The sequence below is a fragment of the Amborella trichopoda genome, chromosome 7, assembly GCF_054954075.1.
Source record: "Amborella trichopoda isolate Santa Cruz 75 chromosome 7, AtrichopodaSantaCruz75HAP2 v2.0, whole genome shotgun sequence".
Taxonomy (NCBI): Eukaryota; Viridiplantae; Streptophyta; class Magnoliopsida; order Amborellales; family Amborellaceae; genus Amborella; species Amborella trichopoda.
The window spans coordinates 17,643,563-17,670,039 of record NC_142342.1 but is presented as its reverse complement, the minus strand read 5'-3'; the positions used below and the strand labels follow the sequence as shown (position 1 = coordinate 17,670,039).

The 26,477-nt window shown below is 37.1% G+C and overlaps 1 protein-coding gene across 4 annotated transcripts in view; it reads right to left on the bottom strand.

Annotated features, from left to right (window-relative positions):
• Nucleotides 1-25,416, bottom strand: part of LOC105421190 (exosome complex component csl4-like) — a 36,465-nt gene extending 11,049 nt beyond the window's left edge. The window contains exons 1-6 of one of the 4 annotated variants that reach the window (XR_016059955.1): nt 24,931-25,416; nt 24,726-24,801; nt 18,071-18,157; nt 11,219-11,293; nt 10,673-10,731; nt 10,148-10,550 (exon numbers count right to left, since the gene is read on the bottom strand). Coding sequence is in view for 3 of the 4 variants with exons in the window: in XM_088872840.1 (XP_088728966.1) it covers nt 10,720-10,731; nt 11,219-11,293; nt 18,071-18,157; nt 24,726-24,801; nt 24,931-25,016 (336 nt within the window). In the remaining variant the exon portion in view is untranslated. The other 3 variants (XM_088872840.1, XM_020671576.2, XM_011627609.3) reach the window with 3 other exon arrangements.
• Between the last annotated feature and the right edge of the window lie 1,061 nt (nt 25,417-26,477).

Here is a 26,477-nt window from a genome sequence, read left to right as displayed (position 1 = left end):
AATCACAAGATACAAGATGCAAATATTTTTTACTCATCTTTTTCACAACTATTGACCACTCAATAAATGTGAAATGTAATCCACAAAGAGATTGTAAGTCAGAATTTTATAATAATTCATACTTAAATATTCCACATCTTCACGCTCATTATGACAGGGCATATAACACTGTAGGTTTGTTTTGCACTATGATTTTTTCATAATAAATTTTATTTTTTAGAACATCATTTATCTTTGAAACCATTTTTTTTGTTTAGGAGAAGTCCCTAGTCCCTACGACACCAGAGGGTCAAATTTTTTGAGTGGGATTATATACAAGTTACAGGATGCAATTTTCTTTTTCTCATTTTATTCACTACTATTGACCAATAAAAAATCAAGTGTACTATGTTTGATTAAGTGTAGGACGTAATCCACTGAGAGATTGTAAGTCAAAAGTCAAAAGAATCGGAACTTTAAAATAAGGGTGCGGTTTGCATATAAATGCATCCTTAACTCTAGAGTTCAGGTTGAAGCAAATCACCACGTTAAAGTATTTCACCAACATGTGGACTGCGCACTAAGACAAGGGAACACTATCGCTTACCAGTGGCCTTCCCTTTACCCAAGATAGTGTGATTGTCAATGTGATATTGGGTTCCCCCATAATGATTGGTGTTCTTGCCAAAATGGTGGGATCAGTATATGTGGTTCTTGTGACTCTATTTATTAGAGGTTTGGTCTGAGACACTCTGAGACAGAGAGTGAAACCCATTATTGTTATGTTTTGTTTGTCTTTGCTTTTTATATGTTTTTAGTTTCTCCCTCCATGAAAGCAAGACAGCAAAAGAGAGAGAAAGTCCATTAAGGAGAGAGAGCGAGGATATAAAAATAAAAAAAATCGAAGAGGCATAGCAAGGGAGCGAGAGAGAAAGAACGGCGATGGGTGGAGAGAGAGAGTAGAGAGAGATCGACCAGCTGTGGAGGACAAGAGAAGAGAGAGTAGAGAGACGGTTACTAAGAATTAGCATAAGAAAAAAATTTCAAGAAATGCACTGAGCAAATACATGGTAGACGACCCATGAAAAATTAAAGAAAATGGGTACAAGTAAAAAATTTCAAACAAGACAACTCAGTACAAAATTTCATTAACAAATGCTTATTGAAATGAAATGACCAAATACATGCAGAGCTCTGAATAAAGTTAAGATAGATGACCCATGAAAAAAAGGAAAGTGGGTTCCTAAAAAAATAAAGGAAAAATAGAAAAAACAAAACTAGATAACATAGAAGGAAACAACTTTATGTGTTTCATATAAAAAAAAGAGTAGTGATCCTATAGGACCCTTCCACAGATAGTGGCGTGAACCGTCCATCTTAACTCAAATCAGAAGTTAAAATTTAGCACGTTAACTTCATTTTCTTTTTCTCCCATAAGAAGTTCAGTCCACCGTACAACTTGTCCCTGTAGAAGCTATTTTTTTTTTTTAACTTTTGGAGAGAGACAGAGTGAGTAAAGTATCAGAAGAATCATCCCCTTGGAAGACCAAAATGAGGAAGAAGACATCTCGCTGGTTTCTCTCTCCTCAACGCCCTACGACCGGTTCCTTACGTTCAAGAACACAACCAATCTAACCTGCAAAGGGACAAATTGCTCTATCGACAAGCAATTTACATGCAGAAGAAAACCAGCTAATGATGGATTGTACAAATCCAATGAAAACACCGTTCCCTCTAAATTTTCAAGTTCAAATCTGTCTCCAATTAATATAAAAGAGTAACATCAGTAGAGAACAAGACGGGACAGAAGAACTGATAAACAATTCATTGCTTCCTCTCCTTAATGAGAATGAATCCTTTAAACCAAAGATTGATGGTTTTTCTGAGTCCATGAATTTCTGAAGGAGTTTGTGAGGGCCATGATAGTCCCAAATCAAGTTTTTCTTCTGCAACTTTGAGTGGAGGTGAACGGAAAATTCTAGTGAATGTTGCCGGAAAATCTCTGCATAATTGGTGGCATTTTGCTAAGAATCCAATGGAAAAACCTATCATTTGGCCTGCTAAATGCCCTCTTCCGCATATTTGACGGATGACTCTCTTCCCAGTCCCATTAGGAGTAGGTAAGAGACTTCGACCAACATCATAGAAGTTTCTGCCACCTCGACCACCACGACCTATGTTATTTCCTCGAAAACTATTGGAATTCTATGCAGCATTTCTCTTGTTAGTAACAAGGATAACGTGGTCTCATTACTGGAAGACAAGTTTTGAGCCTCTTTGCAAAAGAGCAATGCCTCATGTTGTAGCGACATTGGTAGAAGGTTGGCAACAAAAGGGAGATAATCCCTTGTCATCAAGGAAGTCGAACTCATTTAGGGCTATCCAAAAAGTTCTATGGTCTTCACCCAACCCTCATAGTGCTATTGGAACTTGTCTTATCTTCAACAAGTAGCTAATTATTTGCTAGTTGGTTGCATATTCCCTTTATCTTGTTTTAAATTCAGATACCGACATCTTCCCCTTCCTAAAATCTTGAAATTCAAATTTGAATTGCATAACACAAGCCTCTGATTCTTGACAGTCAAACTAACTTAAGGTTATCCAAAAATCATATATTGTAGGTAGATTCACCTCTTGACCCAAAATTTCTTCAGACAAGGTTTAATTAATCCATCCAAAAAGATTTTGATCTTTAGCGAGTCATTCTTCAGAGGCAGGATTGAGCATTGTAGTGGTCCCTTTCGTTTCATCTGAATTTGTGCTTTCTTCAACAATGTATTCTGGTGGTGACCTATACTGGATCCATCCAAATGGCCATACAGGCATTGACCTTTGATGAAGGGAGCAACAGTTCCTTTCAAGACAATAAAATTATCAGTGTGTTTAACTCAGACATATTGAGGATTTGGGAATGAAAAGGAATTAGAACTCAAAGATTATCCCATGGTGAGAAAAATGGACTCGGATTATAATCGCACCAGATATGAAAAAAGGAGAATAAGAGGTCTATAGAGAATGAGAGAATCTAGAGATAGACTATAAGAGAATATAGAAGGGGGTTGGAGTGGAGAGCAAGAAATAGAGTAGGAGAGAGAAAAGTAGTTAGGGTTTTGGACTAGATTTCAAGAACCGAAAAGGAGAATAGCAAAAGCAGTATTATAGATTCCAATCAAGAGTTTTGTGGCTGAAATATGAGGCTTTGAAGGAAAGAACAGCATGTGAACAGTGATGTGAACAGTAACGTGAACAGTAATGTGCATGGCGACATGAACAATAGTGTGAACACTATGGAGGAAATATGAGATAGAAATACTAGGGTTTAGGAAGGATGAGAATATGATGAAAGAAGGTAAAGAAAGATTAGGGTTTAGAGAAGGAAGAGATTATGAATCTTCAAGAAAGAAATATAGGTTACCTTGATTAGAGCTGATCACATTGAGAGCATATTCAAACCTCCTCTGATACCATGTTAACTTTATTTATGTCGACAAATCTTGCACCTGGAACACAAACAAGAGGAAGACAAGAGAGAGAAGACAAAGTGGCATGCTACGCTTTAGCCTAAACAGAACTGGAGTACCATGCCCAGGATAATGAATCCTTATATTAAATGAATGGTGTTACATTAGGGCAACAGCTTTACAAAAATGCCTTGTACACGTAAATATTTCCAAATACAAGAAAATTCAAAGATAGGCATAAAACAAGTCTTCTTACACCTGCCTAGGTGGAGCCTTGCACTTTCGAAAACATTGATTGTGAACAAAAAAAAACTGTAGTTTTGTAATTCATAATGTCATCTACACTTTTTGACCTCGTAATGTCACTTACATTGTCATCAACAACCATTAATATACCAACCCTATTTTTGCATGGTTGCACAATTGCTCCTTCATTAACAATAATTGTCCCTAAATTGCCATGGTATACACCGTATTAGTTGTTTCAATGTGGAGGAGTTTTACTTTTTTCAATTTCCAAAGTAACAAACCTCACTAAACTCCATGCAAAGATTCGTAAACATTTGGCCACACAAATCCATGTGGAAAATTACATTTTGACCCTTCCACTAATCATATTTTTCCCAAGTAATAATCATCTAGAGGTTGCTATTGGCTTCCAGCCTCAAGGATGGAATATCAACTGTCTTTCTTGAGTCAAAAGAAACAAAAATATCATGCTCAAATCCAATGAACATATAATGAGATTTCCTAAAACTTCATAATAACTTATGTCATATATCCTCATAAAAGACGAATATTCCTAGGTAGACACCATATGATTTTGTGCCATATTTTTTAATTTGAATTTTTCCTTTTTTAATATTTCATATTACTATTTTCAATCTCCCATCCACTAATATCTCAGATATCTCAACATGTTAACAAGCTAGGTATGAGTCACGCCGATCCTAACCTACTCGACCATATTAGGACTTGGACATGGTCAAGTGCAGGTCCACTAGACCTACACCTGGACCTGCACCCAACCAACAAGTTCGGATGAGGAGCCCTAACCTAGACCCCCAAATGGGAGATATTGGCGTTTGTCACCTTTAGAGCCTGAAAGAGTATGTAAATAAAAATTATAGTGTACTACACACTTCAATGGGAGTGTGTGTTGGTTGACTGACCTAGGGCTAGGCGGTCTATGGCCCTGGTCATGGCCAAAACCCTTTACCTTTGGGTACATGGCACTACCAAAATGATCCCAGGAGGGTCATCCCTTGTTGAGATTGGAGAGAGCCCAAGTATGGTTTGTAGGCTAGGAGAGCTTCGTGATCTCCTGTATGCGGATGTAGGCATGTGATTGTGAGAGATGAATCCTCAACAAGCTTCTGCACAACATGTATACATGATAAATATATAGTGGGAAGCAATCCGTCAAAGGGATACATGTACATGTGCATAGAGAAGTCTCCCTTGCACTATAGTGATATGTGCGTGTGACTTCCTCTTAAGGGAGAGAACTTGTAATCCACATTTTGGGACCATAATTCCAATATTCATTAGCAAGCTTTGAAAAGCCAATCATGAGTCCCTGCATGAGATTGTAAGTCATGGGTCTCGTTGGATTGGTTTAAGAAGATAATCGAGGATCATGATTACTGGGCAGGGTGCAATGCCCTGACAGTCACTATTCTTGACCCCTTGGTACAACTCCACTTCCTGAAAATTTGGTTCTGCTTAAGAAATGATTTTATGATTTTTAGACATTTTTAAGAAAGTTTAAAGTCATTTTCAACAATTAAAAACCCTAACAGGGTGTTTTCATAATTTTCAAATATCTCTGAGGCATTAAGGGACCTAGTGGGGGGCCAAGGCCCCAACACCACAAGGTGGCAGCTCCACAGGGGTGTGGGCTATGGGGCTTGCATGGCCCACACGTCTAACCTAGTGAGGACGCATGTTTTTTGCATTTTTGTTAATGATTTAAGCTGTCTTTTAATAAAAATGTTTTATTAAAGAAGGAAACCTAATGCGATCTTTGAAAAAGATTGTGTCCATATTTTGTAGTAGTAGAGAATATTTTAACCAAATCTTTTTGGCTTTGAGTTCCTACAATCTTTTGTGAGAGAAAAGGAATTTCTAGCCAAAATAGAAGGTGTGTGGTTTATTGGTCTTACCACAGGTTGACTAGAAGTGGATGGGGATTCAGAGGATAAGCTTTCTAGATTCCTCTCTTAATCATGATGGCTGATTCATGGGATTGATGGCTCAGATTTATTTCTCTTTCACCTCTCATATTAGCTAGGAGTCCCATGGCTAAGATTAATTCTAAATCCGATAGGCATACCTAGACCCTTTTGAAGGCTATAAATAGAGGGCAGACCCCCCTCATTCTCATTCATCTGAAATTTTCCAGCCTTTATCTCCACGGGCCCCTCTCTATCCCTCTCTCTCCTCTCTAGGTCCAAGGGGGTGGCATGCACCACCGTAGGGAGCTTGGGGTGGCACACCATCCACAGATATCATAGAGGGCATGCCCAGCTCATTCTAAAAAAAGGCAACTCAAGGTACACTGCCCATGTATCTAATACCAAGGATGGCTTTAGAAACTTCACGCCTATTGCCTAGGGGTACTAGCATATCTTCATGGGTGGAAATCACAAGACCGAGATTTTGGATATTGGAGATTATATTCTTAAGCTAGAAAATGGAAAGAGCACGGTCCTAAGGCAAACTTGTTATGCTCCAAAGATGGAGTTTGGTTTCAATCTCTAGGTTAGTTAAGGCAGGATACCCCACCATTTTTACTGGCAACAAGGTGGAAGTGAAATTAGAGAAAGAATTAGTCATGAATGGTCTACAAGATAAACAGATCCTTTTCAGTTGCAGTAAAGGAGTCTATATCTAATACCTTGTGTTATAATGATGATGATTCATTCATATGGCATATGAGATTGAGGAACATAAATCATAAGAAAATGGAGAGATTAAAGAGAGAAGGACTACTGAAAAACTTGAATGGAGACTTAACCAAAGTTTGTGAATCATGTGTTCAAGGAAAGTTGGTTAAGAAATCCTATACAAAAGCTTAGCTTTTTAGAAGAACTCCATAGTGAGAGTTGTGGACATATAAATGAGGTCACTAAGGGTCAGAAGAGGTACTTTATCACTTTCATTGATGACAACTCCCCTTTTGGGCCATGTATATTTACAATGAGTAAAGTCAAAAGCCTTTGACTGTTTCAAAGAATACAAAGATGAGGTAGAAACCCAAACAAACCAGAAAATAAAAGTGCTTAGAACCGTTAGAGGTGAAGAATATTCCTTACCACTATTTAACAAATTCTATACCTAGCATGGTATCATACACCAATATATTATACACTACACTCCCCAACAAAATGAGATAGACAAGAGACGCAATAAGACTTTGATAGAAATGGTGAGGAGCATGATGGTATTGCTATTCTCTTCCTAGATTTTTAGACAAAGGCAGTTTTGACAACCAGTTACATTATTAATTAGACTCCCATAAAGGTTGTCCTACCAACTCCTCATGAGATTTTCACAAGTCGTGCTCCGTCCCTTGACCCCCTAAAAGTATAGGGATGCTCTATTCAAGTCCTAATACCTCATCAGAATAGGACAAAATCATAACACAAGACCGTTAAGTGCATCTTCATAGGATACCCACCACATGGTAAGGGACACCAGTTTTACAACCCTGACATGTGTTGTTCTCGAAAGTAGGGATGCCCATTTCCTTGAGGATGAGTTCTTTGAAGGATGAGCCACTCACAAACAAGCTGATTTCTATGAGATAATGAGTGACGCGACATAAGCCCAGGATCGCGAACCACCTCATCCTAAGAGAAGTAACAAAATTTGGTGAAGACCTGATAACTTCACCTTCCGAAAGAGAATATTATGAGAGAGCTGAAGAAGAATCCTTACATGAACCTCGTTCCTACCAAGAGGCTATTACCTGTTCAAAAAAGACACAATGGGGAGAAGCCATGATTGATGAAATTAACTCATTCAAACATAACCAAGTTGGGACTCAGTGAACCTATGTCCCCAAAGGCTGCAAATGGATCTTTAAAATGCAACTGAACTTGGAAGGGAAATTAGAGAATTATAAAGCTAGATTACAAGCCAAGTGGTTTGGTCAGAAAGAATAAATAGATTATGATGAAACCTTCTCCCCTATAGCTAAGTTACCATCCATCAGGATCCTTATAGCTATAGCAGCTCATTTAGACTTTGAACTCCACCAAATTGATGTTAAGAATGCATTTCTAAATTGGGAGTAAGAACAAGATATTTACATTTAAAAACCATAGAGCTTCAAAGAGAAGGGAAAGAAAAACCTAGTGTATAAATTTTAGAAATCCCTTTATGGCTTTAAGCAAGCCTCAAGGTAGTGGTACGCAAGTTTCAAGGAACATTGTCAAAAGGTGGTTTTGTACTTAACCAAGAGGACTATTGTATATATGTCAAGGTCAATGGGAGTAATATTGTATTCATCTCCCAACACGTGCAGTAAGGTGGTGGCTGGTGATGGTGGGCGGGAAGTGAATGCTCTGGTGGGTGGGTCTTGAATGCCTGATGGTGTCTGGTATCTTGAATGCTTGATGGTACCATAGTTCACCTGATGTCTTCCGTATCCTTCTCTGGGGTCGATTGTTTCAAATAAGAAGTCATTCAAAGCTACATTTTTTACCCATGACTGAACATGGAACCCTTTTGCATTACATATCTTCGGGCCACAGTGTTTTAAAATGCGGGACGCGGCCAAAAGCGGTGAGGGGGGCGATGCGACGATGCGGCTCAATGCGGTCCGGATGCAGGTGCATCGAGACGATGCGGTTAATAAATATAAAAAAATTCTAAAAAATCTAAAACAGTAGGTTAATACATAGAAAAAAAATATGGAGGTGATATATGTGATAGTAGGTATTTTAGTTTACTCATTAACTACAAAAATATTAGCTGTCGAAGATTCTGTATCCACCATCCCCTGATAGAAACTAGAAACTTGAAACTAGCTTCATAAAACATTCAACAATCAACAACCATAAGCACAAATTTGCAACCACAAACTTTAAAGTTACAAAATAGTGATACTACAAACCAAAAAGCATGTCTCCATGAAGATTAAAGAGTTTTGAAGTCAAGCTCAAGAAGAGTTAATCGTTAATACAATCATCCATTCATCATAAAAGTCATCTTGAGAGATAATTTTGAAGTCAATTTTTTCACGGCCTTTGAAACCCCCGATTTCTTGTCACAAATTCATCAAAACTTCCCCAAATCAACAACCAAAAGGTTCAAATCAAGATCCAATTATCAAACAATCCCCAAATCCAAGATCTCAATGAAAAACAATTTCTGCCTTTTTTTTTTTTTGATTAATTTGATCCTAAAAAAGCCACAAAAGTGGCTGTAAATGCTCGCTTAGGGGGTTTCATACCCCCCAAACTATTTCCCCCAATTTTTTATGGTCAAAAAGACCATTTTACCCATCCCCAAGGGGCGCAATCGCAAATAACATCGCGCAACAGTATGCGATCGGATGCGCTATGCAGCTCTGATATGGCACATATGCGCCTGCATACCTCCAAACCGCATATGCAGTCTTTCCCGATGCGGTGCCCACCGCATACCGCTTGATGAGACTGCATTTTAAAACACTATCTGGCCAACAAAAGAACCAAAAGATAACCCGAGAACTACACAGAGAAAGATAAGAGCAATGGAAACCAGTATCAACAGTTACCTATAATATTGGCCGGGGCACTCACGTAGAATCCCCGCAAGTCTCTGATAAAGATCCCTAAGAGTACTTATTTGGGCTTTGGCCTTCTTAAGTACCTCTAACAAAATAATCCTTAACTTCAATAAAAGTTATCTCATGAACAAAACCCAAGCATAACCATAAGCAACAAATGGAAGGAGCATACATGTATATCTATCAATGCTTATCAACAAAGAAAGAAACAAAAACACCCACTCAGGAAAGCATGTGTGTTTGTCTACAAAGTAAAGTACTAGAAAAGGTGAGGAAATTTTTTGCTAGGAGCCACCAGCATTTTCTTGATTTCCTAGAGATGAGAGACAAGTCGAGAAATATGTAGCAGAAAGTCATAAACTTATGATCATCCCTGACAAATTGCCTCAGAAATGTATGAGACAACCCACTGAAGGACAGCAATATGTGGATGGTGCGGATCAGAGACCCGAACTGACTGACAATGTGTAGAAATGTGCGATGTCAGGTCATTTGTGGTAAGGTACACAAGGGAGCCCACAAGTTGATGATAGGTGGTAGCATCAAGAATAGGGTCATCATTGTGGCAAAATTGTTTCACATTCAACTCCAAGGTATCTATGCTCTTCTGTTCAAGAAGGCAGGTAAAGCAGGCAAGATTGTGAGTCTAGAACCTGAGCGCTACCAAAATCTCAAGACAAAGAAAGTAGAAAACTACCATCCTCCATTTAAATTAGCCCTGAAGTTGCGCTTTCACATTGTTACTGCCATGGATATCAATGCCTGAAACTAAGATACCATCAATACACTAGAAGCATGCAAATATCATGCTTAGAGTTTCATATGAATAAGCAGGATGCAAACCACCATGTGTCACTACATTAGAGTAGATAATGTAGCAAAGCTTATCAAACCGTGCCCAAGGTGCCTGCCTGAGACCATAAAGTACCTCACAAAGTTTGCATGCCAAAGGTGAAAACAAGAGAAGTGTAGCCTTGTGGTTGCCTCATGGATACAGCTTTCCATAAATCAGCATTCCGAAAGCATTCCTTAACAACATCTGCCTCACTGTCCACTCTTGAGCAGTAATGAGAGCCAGCAAGGTACAAAGCATAATCAACTTTGCCACAGGCGCAATTGTTTCATCAGAGTCAAACCCCACGCATACTGTGGCAATAGATGCGCCTGTTTCTGTCATGCGTACCATCAAACATTTGCTTGAACTTATAAGTTCATTTGCAGCCAATGGATTGCTTCCCAATAAGCAAAGAAACTGGAGTACAAGTGTTATTAAAATCAAGACTTGCAAGGTCCTCTTGCATAGCTCGATGCCACCATGAAAGTTGAACGGCCTGGGTGAAGGACCAAGAAGGATCAGCATGGAGGGCTATAAAACAGATGTATGACGAAGTAACCTAACAACAGACTATATCAAATGATCAAGAGGAATTGAGAGTCTACAAGAACAAAATACCTCTTCACAAAGGCCATGACTCACCAACGTTGTGCCTAACTAGTGAATTAACTGATGCTCTGCACATGGCCACATCAGATATGGGAGGGGAGAGGGTGGGAGTGATGTAATATTTATATGGTTGTAAATCAGGGTGAATCAGGAATTTAATTATTGATTAAAGACACATTACCTTTTTGTATTTGAGAGGGCAATTACGAACATGCCTAGGTTCCTGGTACCTAGTTTGGGCTAGAACTATTATTTTCTATTAATAAGGGGGGCTAACAGGCCTAATTGTACCATATGGCCCATTTGGACAAATCAAGTTTTGGGAAACGTTATTCTTTTTCCCTCCAATTTAGGAGTGAAAAATGGCTCAGTTTGGTCCACTCCACTATTCTAGGGATACAGAATTTTGTAACCTGCTTATCAACAAAACACCATCAAAATGCCCCTAACCGAGTACAAAAATAAAAGGAAAAAAAAAAGGTTTTTTCCCATTCATAAATTACTCCCATGCTTATTGGAAACATTCAGCCTTCCAAATGGGACCTATATAAATACCTTTCTTAGGAATGAGAATGACTTGAGTTGTCTTCTCCACAAAACCCACCTACTCCTCTTTGACTGTGCTTTTCCCTTTCACAAGCACACTTCATATCAAATTCTGTAACTAGCTATGCACAGTTTGTTACAAAGGTCCTTGAAACAAACAAGCCATCAAAAGAATGCAAAGCTATGTTGTCACGCAGCAAGAATTTACAATACTAATATTCCTGAGATGTGACAGTCAAAACATATATACATCTCTTGATAGGACAAATTTACAGTGGTGAATTCTTACAAAGTAACAAAAGAAAGTTTAAGCACGACTACAATATCTTCCAGAGTTGATCCTGACGAGCACTCAAAATAAAACCGCAGTTATCTTGAAAAAAATGTTTACCATAATTTGATGAGTTTGGCTACTCAGTAAGTGATCATCATAATCCTAAAAATAATCATGGTTGAAAGATATCAATATTTTCAAAAAGAAGATCTATTAACAAAAATGCATTAACAGTTTCACTTTCAAAAATGCATAATTAAGTATCATCTGAATAATTGAAATGCATATAACATTTTAACGGCAGTGCATAATTCAAAGGATTTCACAAATTACCCTATATACCCCATCAGCGCCCCGATGGGTCCACTTAATCCTGATCGACGTCTCAGATAGGTCCACTTAATCCCTGCAGGTCCACTTATACCTCACCGGCGTACTGGATGAGTCCACTTAATCCCTACCGGCGTACCGAATAGGTCCACTTATACCTCACCGACGAGCCGAATGAGTCCACTTGCATACTTAAAGTATTTCTAAATCTCTTTAAACATTCGAAAGCAGCAATATCATGCACTCAACATATCACTGAAATTATTAATATGAATTTCACTGAAACCATTAATAAAAGTCACTTTCAATAACATTTCAAAAGTAACCAGTCAAATATTTTGGGTTCAAATTTAGAAAGCTAGCAGTTCGTAAAGACATTCTAGCATAATTTCCAATCTAATATGTTAGAAAAACTCTTATAGAAATTCAAGAATACGGAATTATCACAATTTATGGGATGTTAATTTGTAAATAAACATTTCACAGACAATGCTATAATCAATTGCAAAAATATCAGTTTTCAAATAATGAGGCAGTCATTTGCACATGAAATTTACAAAGTCTAAATATTCAAAAACAATAGAAAGAAATCTCACAATTTTACTAAAAGCAGAAATATCACATTTATTTTTAATAATTTTACAGTATCTAAAATTTTCTAACAATAGACAAGATAAATAAATAAATTTATTTTTCTAAGAATTTACAGCATTTAAGATTTTTAACATATATAAAATATCACAATTTTATTAAAAAGATTATTTTTCAAAATAATGAGGTTGCTTGCGCATAAAATTTATCGCGCCTAAAATTCATGATAATAAGCAGAAGTAACTATTTCATTTCATTTTTAAAAAGAACGGATTATTTTTCAAGATAATGAAGTCACTTACCTAAAATATTTGAGAGGGAGCTTTTGATAAAAATTCAGCTAAAGAGAGAGATAGCTCACTGCGTTTCGACTAGAGAGAGAAAGATCTCAAAAATTTTCTAGGGTGGGAGTACACGCCTCTCCTATTTAAATTCTTAAGATACCTTATTATATTATCTTATTAAGTTACACCTCATACATGAGGTGTAACAATTATATTATACCTGAACGTTTAAAGCCCACGTCCACTAAAGGACGTGGCAAGGCAGCAAAAACTTAAACCAAAAGCTTTTGAAAGTAGTGATGGTCCCTAAGGACCATCATGCTCATATGGACCATCACTTATTAAAAGTTTCCCTTTTCTTTTCTTTTTTTTTGAAATTTTAGGATTATTACATTCTTCCCCCCTTGAAGAAATTTAATCATCTAAATTTTTGTACCTGATTATTGAAAAAGATAGGGATATTTTTCTCTGATGTCGTCTTCTCGTTCCCAAGTCGACTCCTCTCTTGAATGGTACTGCCATAATATAAGGACCAAAGGAATCTCCTTGTTGTGCAACACTTGTACCCTTCTATCCAGTATCAAAATTGGCTGCTCAATGAAGGATAGGTCCTTCCTGATCAGTAAGGGTTCATATTTCAAGATATGGGATGGGTCGGGCTGATATTTTCGTAGTGATGATACATGGAAGATATTATGGACGTTTGCCAATTCGGGTGGTAAAGCAAGTCTATAAGCGACACCTCCGATTCTTTCCAGGATTTCAAATAGTCCGATGTAACGTGGGCTCAGCTTTCCTTTCTTGTCGAATCTCATAATGCCTTTTATTGGTGAGATTTTAAGGAAAACTCGATCACCTTCCTCAAATTCAAGATCTCTCCTTCGATTATCGGCATAACTCTTTGCCGACTCTGAGCTATCTTGAGCCTTTCTAGAATTAATGTTATCTAATCTGTGGTTATCTGGACAATTTCTGGCCCCAAAAGCTTTCTTTCACCAACCTCATCTTCATATGGTACCATATGAATACTGGCTTGGAAGCTATTATTATAAGCAAACTCAATCAGGGGTAAATGCTCATCCCAATTTCCTGTAAAGTCAATGACACAGGCCCTCAGCATATCTTCCAAGGTTTTGATGGTCCTCTCCGATTGTCCATCAGTTTGGGGTTAAAAGGCAATGCTAAAGGTGAGTTTCGTCCCCATGGCTAACTGTAGCCTAGCCCAAAATTTAGAGGTAAACCGAGTATCCCTGTTCGATACAATACTGACCGGAACTCCATGCAACCGCACTATTTCCTTAATGTACAACTGGGCCAGTCGATCCAAAGTGTACGTCGTGCGAATCCGTACAAAAGAAAGACCCTCAGCTTATAACAATTGTAGAAGAGGTGAAGCTAAGAAAGAGAGACGAATTCTCTATATGTAGTGAGGATTTGCTAAGATTCAAAGGTCGAATTTGTGAGTGGACCTATCAGTACGCCGGTAGGGATTAAGTGGACTCATCCGGTACCCCGGTGAGGTATAAGTGGACCTACAGGGATTAAGTGGACCTATCTGGGACGACGATAGGGATTAAGTGGACCCATCAGGACGCTGATGGGGTATATAGGTGACCTACTTGGGACGCCAGTAGGGTAATTTATGAAATCCTTTGAATTATGCACTGCCGTTAAAATGTTATATGCATTTCAATTATTCGGATTATACTTAATTATGCATTTTTTAAAGTGAAACTGTTAATGCATTTCTGTTAATAGATCTCCTTTTTGAAAATATTAATATCTTTCAACCATGATTATTTTTAGGATTATGATGATCACTTACTGAGTAACCAAACTCATCAAATTATGGTAAACATTTTTTTCAAGATAACTGCGGTTTCATTTTGAGTGCTCGTCATGATCAACTCTGGAAGATATTGTAATCGTGCTTAAACTTTCTTTCGTTACTTTGTAAGAATTCGCCACTGTAAATTTGTCCTATCAAGAGATGTATATATGTTTTGACTGTCACATCTCAGGAATATCAGTATTGTGGTATTCATTGATGATATTTTAATTTATTGCAAGAATCAGAAGAAACATGAGCAGCATGTATGAATGGTATTGCAAATATTAAGAGAAAATATATTGTATGCCAAACTTAGTAAATGTGAATTTTAGCATGAACAAGTGACATTTTTAGGACATGTCATATCAAAGGAAGGTCTATCAGTTGATCCTTCAATGGTTGAAGCCGTTGTTAATTGGAAACAACCAAGTAATGTGACTGAAGTTCGAAGCTTCTTGAGATTGGCAGAATATTACATAAAATTTATAGAAGGATTTTCTCAAATTGCAACCCCATTGACTCGATTGACACAGAAAAAAATGTAATAATCCTAAAATTTCAAAAAAAAAGGAAACTTTTAATAAGTGATGGTCTATATGAGCATGATGGTCATTAAGGACCATCACTACTTTCAAAAGCTTTTGGTTTAAGTTTTTGCTGCCTTGCCACGTCCTTTAGTGAATGTGGGCTTTAAACGTTCAGGTGTAATATAATTGTTACACCTCATGTATGAGGTGCAACTTAATAAGATAATGTAATAAAGTATCTTAAGAATTTAAATAGGAGAGGCGAGGACTCCCACCCTAGAAAATTTTTGAAATCTTTCTCTCTCTAGTCGAAACGCAGTGAGCTCTCTCTCTCTTTAGCCGAATTTTTATCGGAAGCTCCCTCTCAAATATTTTAAGTAAGTGACTTCATTGTCTTGAAAAATAATCCGTTCTTTTAAAATGAAATGAAATAATTACTTCTGCTTATTATCATGAATTTTAAGCGCGATAAATTTTATGCGCAAGTGACCTCATTATTTTGAAAAATAATCTTTTTAATAAAATTGTGATATTTTATCTATGTTAAAAATCTTAAATGTTGTAAATTCTTTTATTTTTCTTGTCTATTGTTAGAAAATTTTAGATACTGTAAAATTATTAAAAATAAAGGTGATATTTCTGCTTTTAGTAAAATTGTGAGATTTCTTTCTACTGTTTTTTAATATTTAGACTTTGTTTTTGAATATTTAGACTTTTCAAATTTCATGTGCAAATGACTGCCCTATTATTTGAAAACTGATATTTTTGCAATTGATTATAGCATTATCTGTGAAATTTTTATTTGCTAATTAACATCCCATAAATTGTGATAATTTCGTATTCTTGAATTTCTATAAGAGTTTTTCTATACATATTAGATTGGCAATTATGCTATAATGTCTTTACGAACTGCTACCTTTCTAAATTTGAACCCAAAATATTTGACTGGTTATTTTTTAAATGTTATTGAAAGTGATTGTTATTAATGGTTTCAATGAAATTCATATTAATAATTTCAGTGATATGTTGAGTACATGATATTGCTGCTTTCGAATGTTTAAAGAGATTTAGAAATACTTTAAGTATGCAAGTGGACTCATCCGGTTTGCCGGTGAGGTATAAGTGGACCTATCCGGTACGCTGGTAGGGATTAAGTGGACTCATCCGGTACACCGGTGAGGTATAAGTGGACCTGCAGGGATTAAGTGGACCTATCTAGGACGCCGATAGGGAGGACACTGATGGGGTATATAGGTGACCTACTTGGGATGTCAGTAGGGTAATTTATGAAATCCTTTGAATTATGCACTGTCGTTAAAATATTATATACATTTCAATTATTCGGATTATACTTAATTATGCATTTTTTAAAGTGAAACTGTTAATGCATTTCTGTTAATAGATCTCCTTTTTGAAAATATTGATATCTTTCAACCATGATTATTTTTAGGATTATGATGATCACTTATTGAGTAGCCAAACTCATCAAATTATGGTAAACATTTTTTTCAGGATAACTGCGGTTTCATTTTGAGTGCTCGTCAGGATCAACTCTGGAAGATATTGTAGTTGTCTTTTGTTACTTTGTAAGAATTCGCCACGATAAATTTGTCCTATCAAGAGATGTATCTATGTTTTGACTGTCACATCTCAAGAATATCAGTATTGTAAATTCTTGGGACGTGACATACGTAGACTAGGCATATGAAGCCATAATCATCATCATATTCCTCTCCCATCATGGGTAGACAACCCAACATAATTGGAGGCCAGCGGGGAAGTTGGAAGAAGTAATTAGGGTTACACAAAGGAATAATAGTATCATGGCTTTGGACTTGCAACCACCTAAAACTGACACAATATATAAGAAGCCGGTGATCTAGATCGTAAATGTGATCTAAATTGGAAGCAAAAACCAGGTGAGTTCTGGTTTATGGTTGTGATCACCCGTGCAAGTCTAACCCAAGAGAGGACCTCCAACCTGGTAAGAAAAGAATGGCCAAAGGAGGCTAATCAAGATCAAGTTCTCAATGTAAGGACACATATTTGTAGACAAAAGTATTTGAGAAATATAGATGCTCTAGGTTTTGGGAGGCAGGAATTTTGCGTCAGAAAGATATATACATCTAAATGTATTAAGTTTGTAACTTCGCATATAAATGCTCTGAGTGGACTTGGCCGAGTCTTACACAGGGCCAAAAAGCCCTAGATAAATATAAAAATAAAATAAAATAAAGGTGATAAAGGTAAAATAAAACCAAAAGCAACCTTAAAAGATCCAAATAAGCTTTAGAAAGTACAGAAAAAATTTTGAAAACTTCAACGTATAGAAATAGGGATTATGGAAAAAACACTCACCAAATAAGCTTTAGAAAGTATAGAAAATTTTTTGAAAAATTCAAAGTATAAAAATAGGGATTATGGCAAAAACACTCACCAATCTCTATCAAAAATATCCAAATCATATTTTTATAAAAATAAAAAATAAAATTATCGAACAATCCCATATTTTTTACAATATTTTGGAATTCTTTCATATACCCTAAGGTGTGTACACAACTTGGGGTAACTTGGCCTCGCTCATAGGCCGAGTAGCTCATCTGAGCCGAGTGGACTAGCACAATCCTATAACATCGATCGAATTTAACATGCTTACATGTGTATCCAATGAAGTAATGAATTACTAAACCATCAATCAAATAAAAAATATGAATGGCAAACCCCAAAAGGATGCTTATTTCCCCAAAATAATTTCTAACTCGGAATCATAAATATCCTAACATTCTTCAAAGTTCAAATTTTTCAAGATGACAACAAACTAACGATAAACCCTATCCAGCCAGAACTGCAATCATAAATAAAATACAAAACTAGCAAGCTATGAAGGCATACTCAACGATCATTAAACAAGGAAGATGAAAATAATACTGAGCTAAGGTTGGAGTTTCACTAAGCACTAGGACTTAACACATGAAACAGTGGGTATGCATAAAACAAATGTTGGCATACTACACCATAACTTACCTGATCATTCCAGTAAATTTTTCTCTGACAGACTTTGGTCCAACACATGATATCAGCTGAAGCCACTCTAGCCATCACCTTCGTTACCTGCCAAAGGGAGCCAAAGTGTATAACACAGTTATTTATTTTTAACAAGAAAAATTTAGCTGTGATGCAAATCATAAGAAGAAAAGAAATAGCAAGTGCAAGAAATTTAGGTCCTGAATGCATTTTTATAAAGATAAAAAATATACATAAATAACAGAACATAAAGCTTATGGTTATCAATACCTAACAAATTCCATGATGTAGGGAAGCATCAAATGTAACAAAAGATAGAAGATATCTTAATCATTTTGATCCAGCTTCCAACTATTATGTGTTGGGGTTTTGTGGCTTTAAAGCCTATGAGAACATGTAAATAATATAATATAGTGGATTATATACTTCAGTGGGAGTATGTGTTCGTTAATTGGTGTAGGATTAGGTAGTCTATGGCTAGGTCACATCTAAAACCTTTTCCCCTAGACATATGGCACTACCATAGAGGGTTTTAGAGGATTTTTAGAGAGTTATCCCATGTTGAGGTAGAAGAGATGCCCATGGATGGTTTGTAGGCCAAGAGAACCTTGTAGTCTCCTATACGGTAATGTGAGCCTGTAAGAGTGAAGGCCTTCTGCAACGCATGTACATATGACAAAGCTATATATCGAGAAGAAACCCTTCAAAGGGATACATGTACATGTGCATAAAGAGAGTCCCCCTTGCACTATAACGATATGTGTGTGACTTCCTCTTAAGGGAGAACTTCTAATCCATATTCCGAGATTGTGATTCCAGCATTATTGGCCAACATTGAAGAGTCAATCATGAGCTCCTACATGAGACTTGGGTCAAGGACAGTCAATAACAATGGTTACTGGGTCTGGTGGAGAACACAGACAGTCACTTTGCTTCACCTATTGGTTCTACCCCACTTCTAGAAATTTTGTTTCACTATAAAAAATATTTGTGATTTTTAGAAAGTTTCTGAAATTTTTAAAATCATTTTAAGCATTGAAAAACCCTTAAAAGTTTGTTCTCGTAATTTTCAAAAATCTTTAAGGCATGGTGGGACCCATGTGAGAGGTCAAGGGGCGTTCCACATGTGGGTGTGGGACGTGAGGCCCACACATCCTAGACTAGTGAGGATGCCCACGTCTTTTCATTTTTCGCTAAGGATTACGTTATGTATTTTACTAAAGATGTTTTATTAAAGAAGGAAAACTTATTGAATCATTGAAAAGATTTAGCGACCATATTCTGCGGAAGTAGATAATATTTTGTGTTTTGAAAATATTCTTTCAAATTGTTTGTTTAAGACCAAATCCCTGGGAAAATCCCTTTCAAAGCTTCAGCGAATTTCATGAATCTGAATTACATCAGGCAGATCCTATTGATTTTGACTGAGCATATTGCACACGAAGCGAAAATGATCTCTTATATACAAAGTAATGCTTTCATCCACTATCAAAAATTGATCTAAGGAAATGGGCCCTGTTAGGGCTTAAACTAGAGCTTGCCAACTCTACCAGATGCTTCTTAAGATGCATAAAGAGATCATATCTAGAAATGACCTTATTTTTAAACCTGAATATATTGTAAAGAACCTATTATGGATCTTTGCATGAGATATAGCTACGAAAAGACCTCAAACAAATCCAAGTCCACTATTCTGGCATTTTATTAAGATTACAATTATAGATATCTCAGCAGAATTGATCCATAAACATGACTTCAGTCCAAAAAGTAGAACCTTGAAGTAGAAATGATCTTACACAGATAAAAAATAAATGTATTCTTAATTCCCATTTTAATTTTTCATTATAGTCCATTTTAACTAGGTTGGAATTGTAAATAAACCCTCAATTTTGACTGGGAAATCTTTGAAAATGAAACTCCTTTGCAGAGAATTGCACAGATAGGTTAACCTAATTCTCAAAATTTCATTCCATAGCATGCATGGGAGATCACTATGCTACCTTCCCAAGGATAAATCATAAACTTCAAGCTAATAATTAACTTAAGCAGGATTAAAAGGACTGAGGCAAGAAATTTCCATGTTTTCAATTTATTGTTTCAACCATCTAAAGACAGATCATTATAAGAAGCTCTAATGTGGAGGTATCAGGAAATCCAGTAAGCCTGAATTGCAGTAATTAGACATGAAAGGCTTCGTAATAGAAAGCAAACTTGAGCCTCAAAGAATGCATGAGAGAGAAGAAGCAAACATTTGAAAAAGCTTCATCATCATCATCATCCAAGCCTTATCCCAACTCTGTGGAGCCAGCTCATGTTCTGTCATTCTGCTCTATCAAGAGTCATACCCTCAATAAAACCATAAGTTGTCATATTTTTTCTCACTACTTCAGTGGGCCTTCCCCTTGCCCGTCTTATCGCCTATTGAAGCCACACCTACACTCCCCTAAATATATTCATTCCAAAATATATTCATTCTTGTCTTGTCACTCATCTATCTCAACTACACTCATCTTATGGGTATGTTGTTTCTTGACTACCTAACATTCTGTCCCACTAATTTTAAAATCTTTAAAATTTTGAATGCCTCTGTTTCCTAATATTAGTACCGTACAAAATTTTGCTGAAATCATGACCAAACCATATAAATAAATGTCAAAACCAGCTAAAATATTTTTAGGAAAGGTATGCAGCGTGGTTCAACAAGGATAAATGCAAGTGCCTAGAAAGCTTTTATACACACCAATGAGTCCTTTCAAAGAGGGATGCACATAATCAGAGATAGTGAAATATGCCAGGTTGGGATTGCCAAATGGTCTAGCAATGTTCAGTTAGATAACTTTCATAGATAGGCATTGGTGCCAAGGCATGTAATCCCAGGGAGGCAGGCTATTTTCAGAAGGATGGTATTTGCTATATCAGTTGATGCGACCACTTCGAGAGGGCATAAACTTTCCCCTCTCCATTTGCAGTCGTCCAAAGCTAGAATGAATGATTTCTTTAAGATCTACCACCCTTAACTCTATGGAGTTTTCCTAATTCAGGCATCTTGAGCCCCAAATTGTGGCCTGAAGTAACGTGAAATATTTAATTACAAAACGAAGTTGACTAGCTATTTAGGTTAAGGTTTAATTTAGTTAGGAATGTATGAGTCCTTCTGATTTTTGTGGTAAGTTTCTTCTTTCCAATTTAGGATTTACAGAAGTTTCCTATTTTTCGGAAAAGTTCTCAAAGAGCCCTAGTTTCCTCTTTCGATAGAAGAGTTCTAAAAGATGTTACCTTCCATATTTTGTAAAGGGAATAGTGCCCTAATTTATAAAGGATCGCCTTTCCTAATTTAGAAAATTTTGAATGTTTAGGAAGTCTAAAGATTACTTGGAATCTACGCCAAGTAAGATTGCAGGGAATATAATCCTAGAAATAGGTGTACCAAGCCATAGGCCATTCAGTTGAAGTTAAGAACAAAAATTTGAGTTCTTTCTTTTGGTGGCACGAGGCCATCTTTGGGGGAGTGGTTCATTCACGTCAAGGAGAGGCGCCTCAGCTCTTTTTGTCGAGAAATTTATTCTATAACTCTAGCTTAAGATTGGGAAAATCTCCACAGCAAGTTAGTCTTCTTTCCTTCTTGTGTACATCCCCATCCAAAATCCCCCATAACCAAATTCCTTACCCTATTCATCCCTCATCAAATCACTTCTTCGTAAGCTGTAATTCAAAAACTCATCACCTACCATAAGCTTCCAACCCTAAATTGGCTCTAATCTCGCCCCATTCCCTTCAAATTTTTCAATCACATTTGCTGGACCTGCAATTTTCTAGCAACTTTTCAACCGCCTTAACACCTTCTAACCTAACATTAGTTGCTGCAATGATTGTACCTAATCCTTCCCTATCACCTTACCTTTAACCCTACCTAATAAGACATTGAAACCCCCAGTCCTATTCAATCTAGGAGACCTCAATACCTCAACACCCTGCTGTCCTAAGCTTTTTAGGAAACGTACACCCTTTAGAGCTCCTAAATCCCAACATAATGAGAACTCCCAATCCAATCATTTAACCTTACTTCCTAAGCCCACTTCGCATGTCCCACTCATGTAGGAGCCAACGGGCCTTGGTCCTACATCATCCATAATGTGAAAAAACCTAAGTAAGAAAGAAACAGTCATATTATTAGAGCTAATGAACTTTTCTGAGAACAGCTATGTGAAGAGAGATAACATGAAGGATATGAGGATCTTAGAGCTGTGACCATTTAAAAGACCACCAGTCATGCCACATATAAGACTTAACTTTGCATAAAAGAGAGGGTGAAAACTTTCCTAAGGAGAGAGTTAAGAAAATCATAAACACAAGCTTGCAACATTTTCTTTGCTTGCAAAGGACATATAACTAATAATCAGCTTTCAAAACTTCGGCCTCATTTGCTTGTCGCCCCAAAACGCGAACTGGAACTTTACGGGTGGCCTTTTAGGCATAGTTTTGAAAAGCGGACCACCCAACGCCTAGGCCGCCTAGGCGGTTCAGAAGGCCTAGGTGCATCGCCCAGGCCTTGGCGGCCAAACTAGGCAGATATCCCTGGGCGCCCGCCTAGGCACCCAGGAACCCGCCTAGGGTTCGTGCCCCACCTAGGGGCAGAAATGCGACTCTTTGAGGGTATTTTTAGGTCATTTTTTTAATACTAAAGGGACAAAATTATGAATTTTAGGCTCATTTGAAACCTAAAACCCATTAGAGGCTATTTTAGAGAGAGAAAACCAAAAAAAAAAAAATTCTACTGAGCCACCGAGGTTCTGGACGCCTGCCTAGGCGCTGGGCGGCTTGGACCCCCCGACCGCCTAGGTGCCGCCTAGCGCTTCTTGAAACACTGCTTTCAGATGAGGGACCACTTGTGGTTTAGGTGGTCGCTTTGGGTGCTTCTTTAGAATCCCAATTTGTAGTTAGCGCACCAACAAAATGCCACTGGTTTGTAAGCGAGATGAAATTGAAAATACCAAGCTCAACCAAACTTGTAAAATAGTGTGTTTTGTGGGTGCTTTAACCACTTCTTGATGAAAATATGTATCAGTAACCAATTAGCACACACAAACTTTGCAAGGAGTGAAGAGCTTCAATCTCATTTGTTTTTGACATAGTTCTCAATTCAATGCAATGAAATTTTAAGTTTCTAAGAAATTAGAAAAAAGACCGACCAAAAGATATCATAGCCCCACACTAATAAAATTTTTGAGAAAGTCCACGCCAAATAAGATTACCTAAAGTGCAGAACTAAATGACCAACCATTCCCATTCTATGGGTTTGACATGGTTCCAATGCCATGCAATGCATAGCCAACAATCAGTATCAGTTACGAAGAAGAACAGCTCAAGAAAAAAATCATTAGCAAGAGTATATAGTGACTTAGACAATGTTCAGTATATGGTGACTTAGAAAATGATCACTAACAAGAGTATATAGTGACTTCTCAAAATCTAACCAAACAAAACAAACAATAATTAATAACAAACTAGGCGGGTGTCATAGCGCCCAGGTGGCTGCCCAGAGACCACCACCTAGTTTTGCTACCTAGGCTAGGGCGATGCGCCCAGGCTTTTTGGACCGTCCAGGCGGCCGTCTAGGCGTTGGGCGATCCTTTTTTTGAAACACTGCTTAGAAACTTTCCAATTTATCATAAAAAGTTTTAGAGAATATATTCAATTTGGAGTTGAAAACTTCGACCATAATCCACAGGATAAAGGCATTACTTATTCTAAATCATCATCATCATCAAGGTCTTTTCCCAACTAATTGGGATCCGCTACACAAATCTTGGTCCGCCATTCCACTCTATTAAGGATCATACCCATAAGTCCCCATATCTTTTATCACTACTTCCAACCATGTCCTTTTGGGCCTACCCCTTGCCTTTTTTTAGCTTTCTACTTGAACCAGTTATCATATATCCCAGATTCATGAGAAGTTTTGGCAAAGTTTTATGTTGACTGCCTACTTAACATAACCCACCCTTTTTACCTGAGCTTGGGATGGGCTAAGAAAAAGTTTAAGGTCATCCCCTTTCTTAGATCATACTCATTTCAAACTAAAAGATTCAAATAAAGACAAGGCGCATAGCCATTGTGATGCATAAATGCAAACCCCAATAAGTTATCCTACTCTTTTAAAATGAAAACTGCCCATGTTGGAGCAGACATTTAAGGGAAGGTCTCCCAGAATATAAAAAGTCCAAAAGATAATATAACCCCTACATCCTTTGTCATATTACTGATATTCAGTCATTGTGCCATTAGTTCAAGCAGTAAAAATGCAATCCTCCATAGACCTAAAAATGACTATAAGCCATCAAGTCATGAAACCTTCCCCTGGAAGGCTTCCATTTGTTTTCTCGTAGTAGGAAAGGAAATTGAAAATGGTGTTTCGTACTTGTATTAGAAATTAGCTTATTAAGGTAAAGATTAATCATATTTGGGGACCCTCAAGGTGAACGAACATCAAATAATTAATCCTCATATAACATATAACTCTACTTTTAAGTAAATCAAGCACATAGAATACCAGCCTCTACTCTGAAATTGTTAAAGCATTCAAATATAAGAAGCATCTGAACTCATATTGAAAGATAGTAGTGAGAGAGGGGGTAAAGGAATAGGGGAAGCTTACCAGGGCAAATGACAATGGAGCCAGGTTGAGGAACCAATTCATGGGCCTTGTGACGCACAACTTCGATGGCGGGTTTCTGAAAAGCACCAAAGCGTGAGAGAGAGAGGACCTATCGAAAGCAGAGACGCAAGCTTCCGAGTGCATGCTTTAGAGAGAGAGAGGGGGTGGTGAAGAGGCAGAGAAGCAGGTCTAGAGAGAGAGGGACCTGATGATCGGCATTGGGAGGGGCCGGAAGAATGTGGCGGCGTACAAAGAGAGAAGAGCGAATGGTAATCGAAAGAGGGGAGACATAAGTGCCGCTTCCTGCAATCAACTCCGTTGTTTTGCCCAACACCTCGCTCGGACAGGCGAATTCCTCTTCTTCCTTCATCCCTCTCTCTGTCTCTCTCTCGAAACGTAGAAGTGCAACCCTGCTAAAATTGAAAAGTGTTCATGGATGCGTTACCGCCAAATGCTATAGGACACATTTTCTCAGACCTAATTAGGGCGGCCAAAGGCCCGGTCCGGCCAGTCCTCGGGCCGAGGCCGGACAGGACCTCGGGCATTGGTAGTTGCTTGGAAGGGCTCAGTATAGTTCGGCCGGTCCTCTGCCGAGGCCGGACAGGGCCACGGGCCTTGGCAGGTGCTGGGAAGGGCTCATTTTTGTAAAAGTAAGGTGAAAAAGAGCAGCTTGTCTATGATACTCCATAACATACCATATATTCCTACTTCCTTGAGTATTAGATCTATTAGAAGGTTTTTGTTTTTTCAATTTGAAATTTTGTAAGCCATTTGAAGAAATGCTACACGATTATTTTTAAAATTTAAAAAAAAAAAAAAAAAATGAGTTCTCTAGCACTTATATCTTACCCTTTAAATTTAGGCAGTCGCTATTCAATCTAAAAGTTCTCCTAGATTTTTATTTGAGGGGGTAATGGATAGTAATGCTCGCAAGGGAGCATGAAATCTTGGGACAAAAAAAATGAGTGAAAGTAGAAATGAGTGATTGCACATGTAAAGATCATTTATTTAAGTTTGTGGTTTGTAAACCTTGTATATATAAGGTCGTGATACTCTACACGTTCATTTTATTTGGACAGTGTAGATTTAACAAATCGTTTAAAATATTGTCAATACATGGCACATCTTTTAATAAATATTTAATTTAGAGTATCAAAATAAAATAGACAGTGTAAATTATTACAACATTATTTTTACAAAAGGTTTATTGCATCAACATTAGTGGACACTTAAAAGGTGCACATGGTCCAGATTGAACCATCTTCATCCAATGGCCAATAAGGAATCTCATTTTTTATTTTAAATTTTTCATTTAAAATGATATTGTTTGGAAATTTTGGTTTTATGTTCATTTTTATAAGTAAGATTGAACAAAATTAATAAAAAAATAAAATTAATAAAAAAATATTTTAAATAAAGAATATTGACCAAAATAAATTTAGAAATATTTTAGTCATTTTTTATTTGAAATATTTTTTAATTATTTTTATTTTGTTATATTTATAAAAATACACCTGCACTCTAAAATTCAAATAGTTATTTTATTTACATAAAAATAAAAATAAAATACAAGACTAATTTTTGGTTGTTGGAAGGGTTAAGATTTTACCTAGGGTTCTCGGCTCGGTGGCTGGAACCTGAGGTAGTGATCAATTGTCAAAAATATTCTCTCTTTTCTCTCTCTCTCTAAGGAAGGGATAAGCAAAAAGTCCAAAATTCTTAGCATTAACTGTGGGCTAAAAATCTTAACAA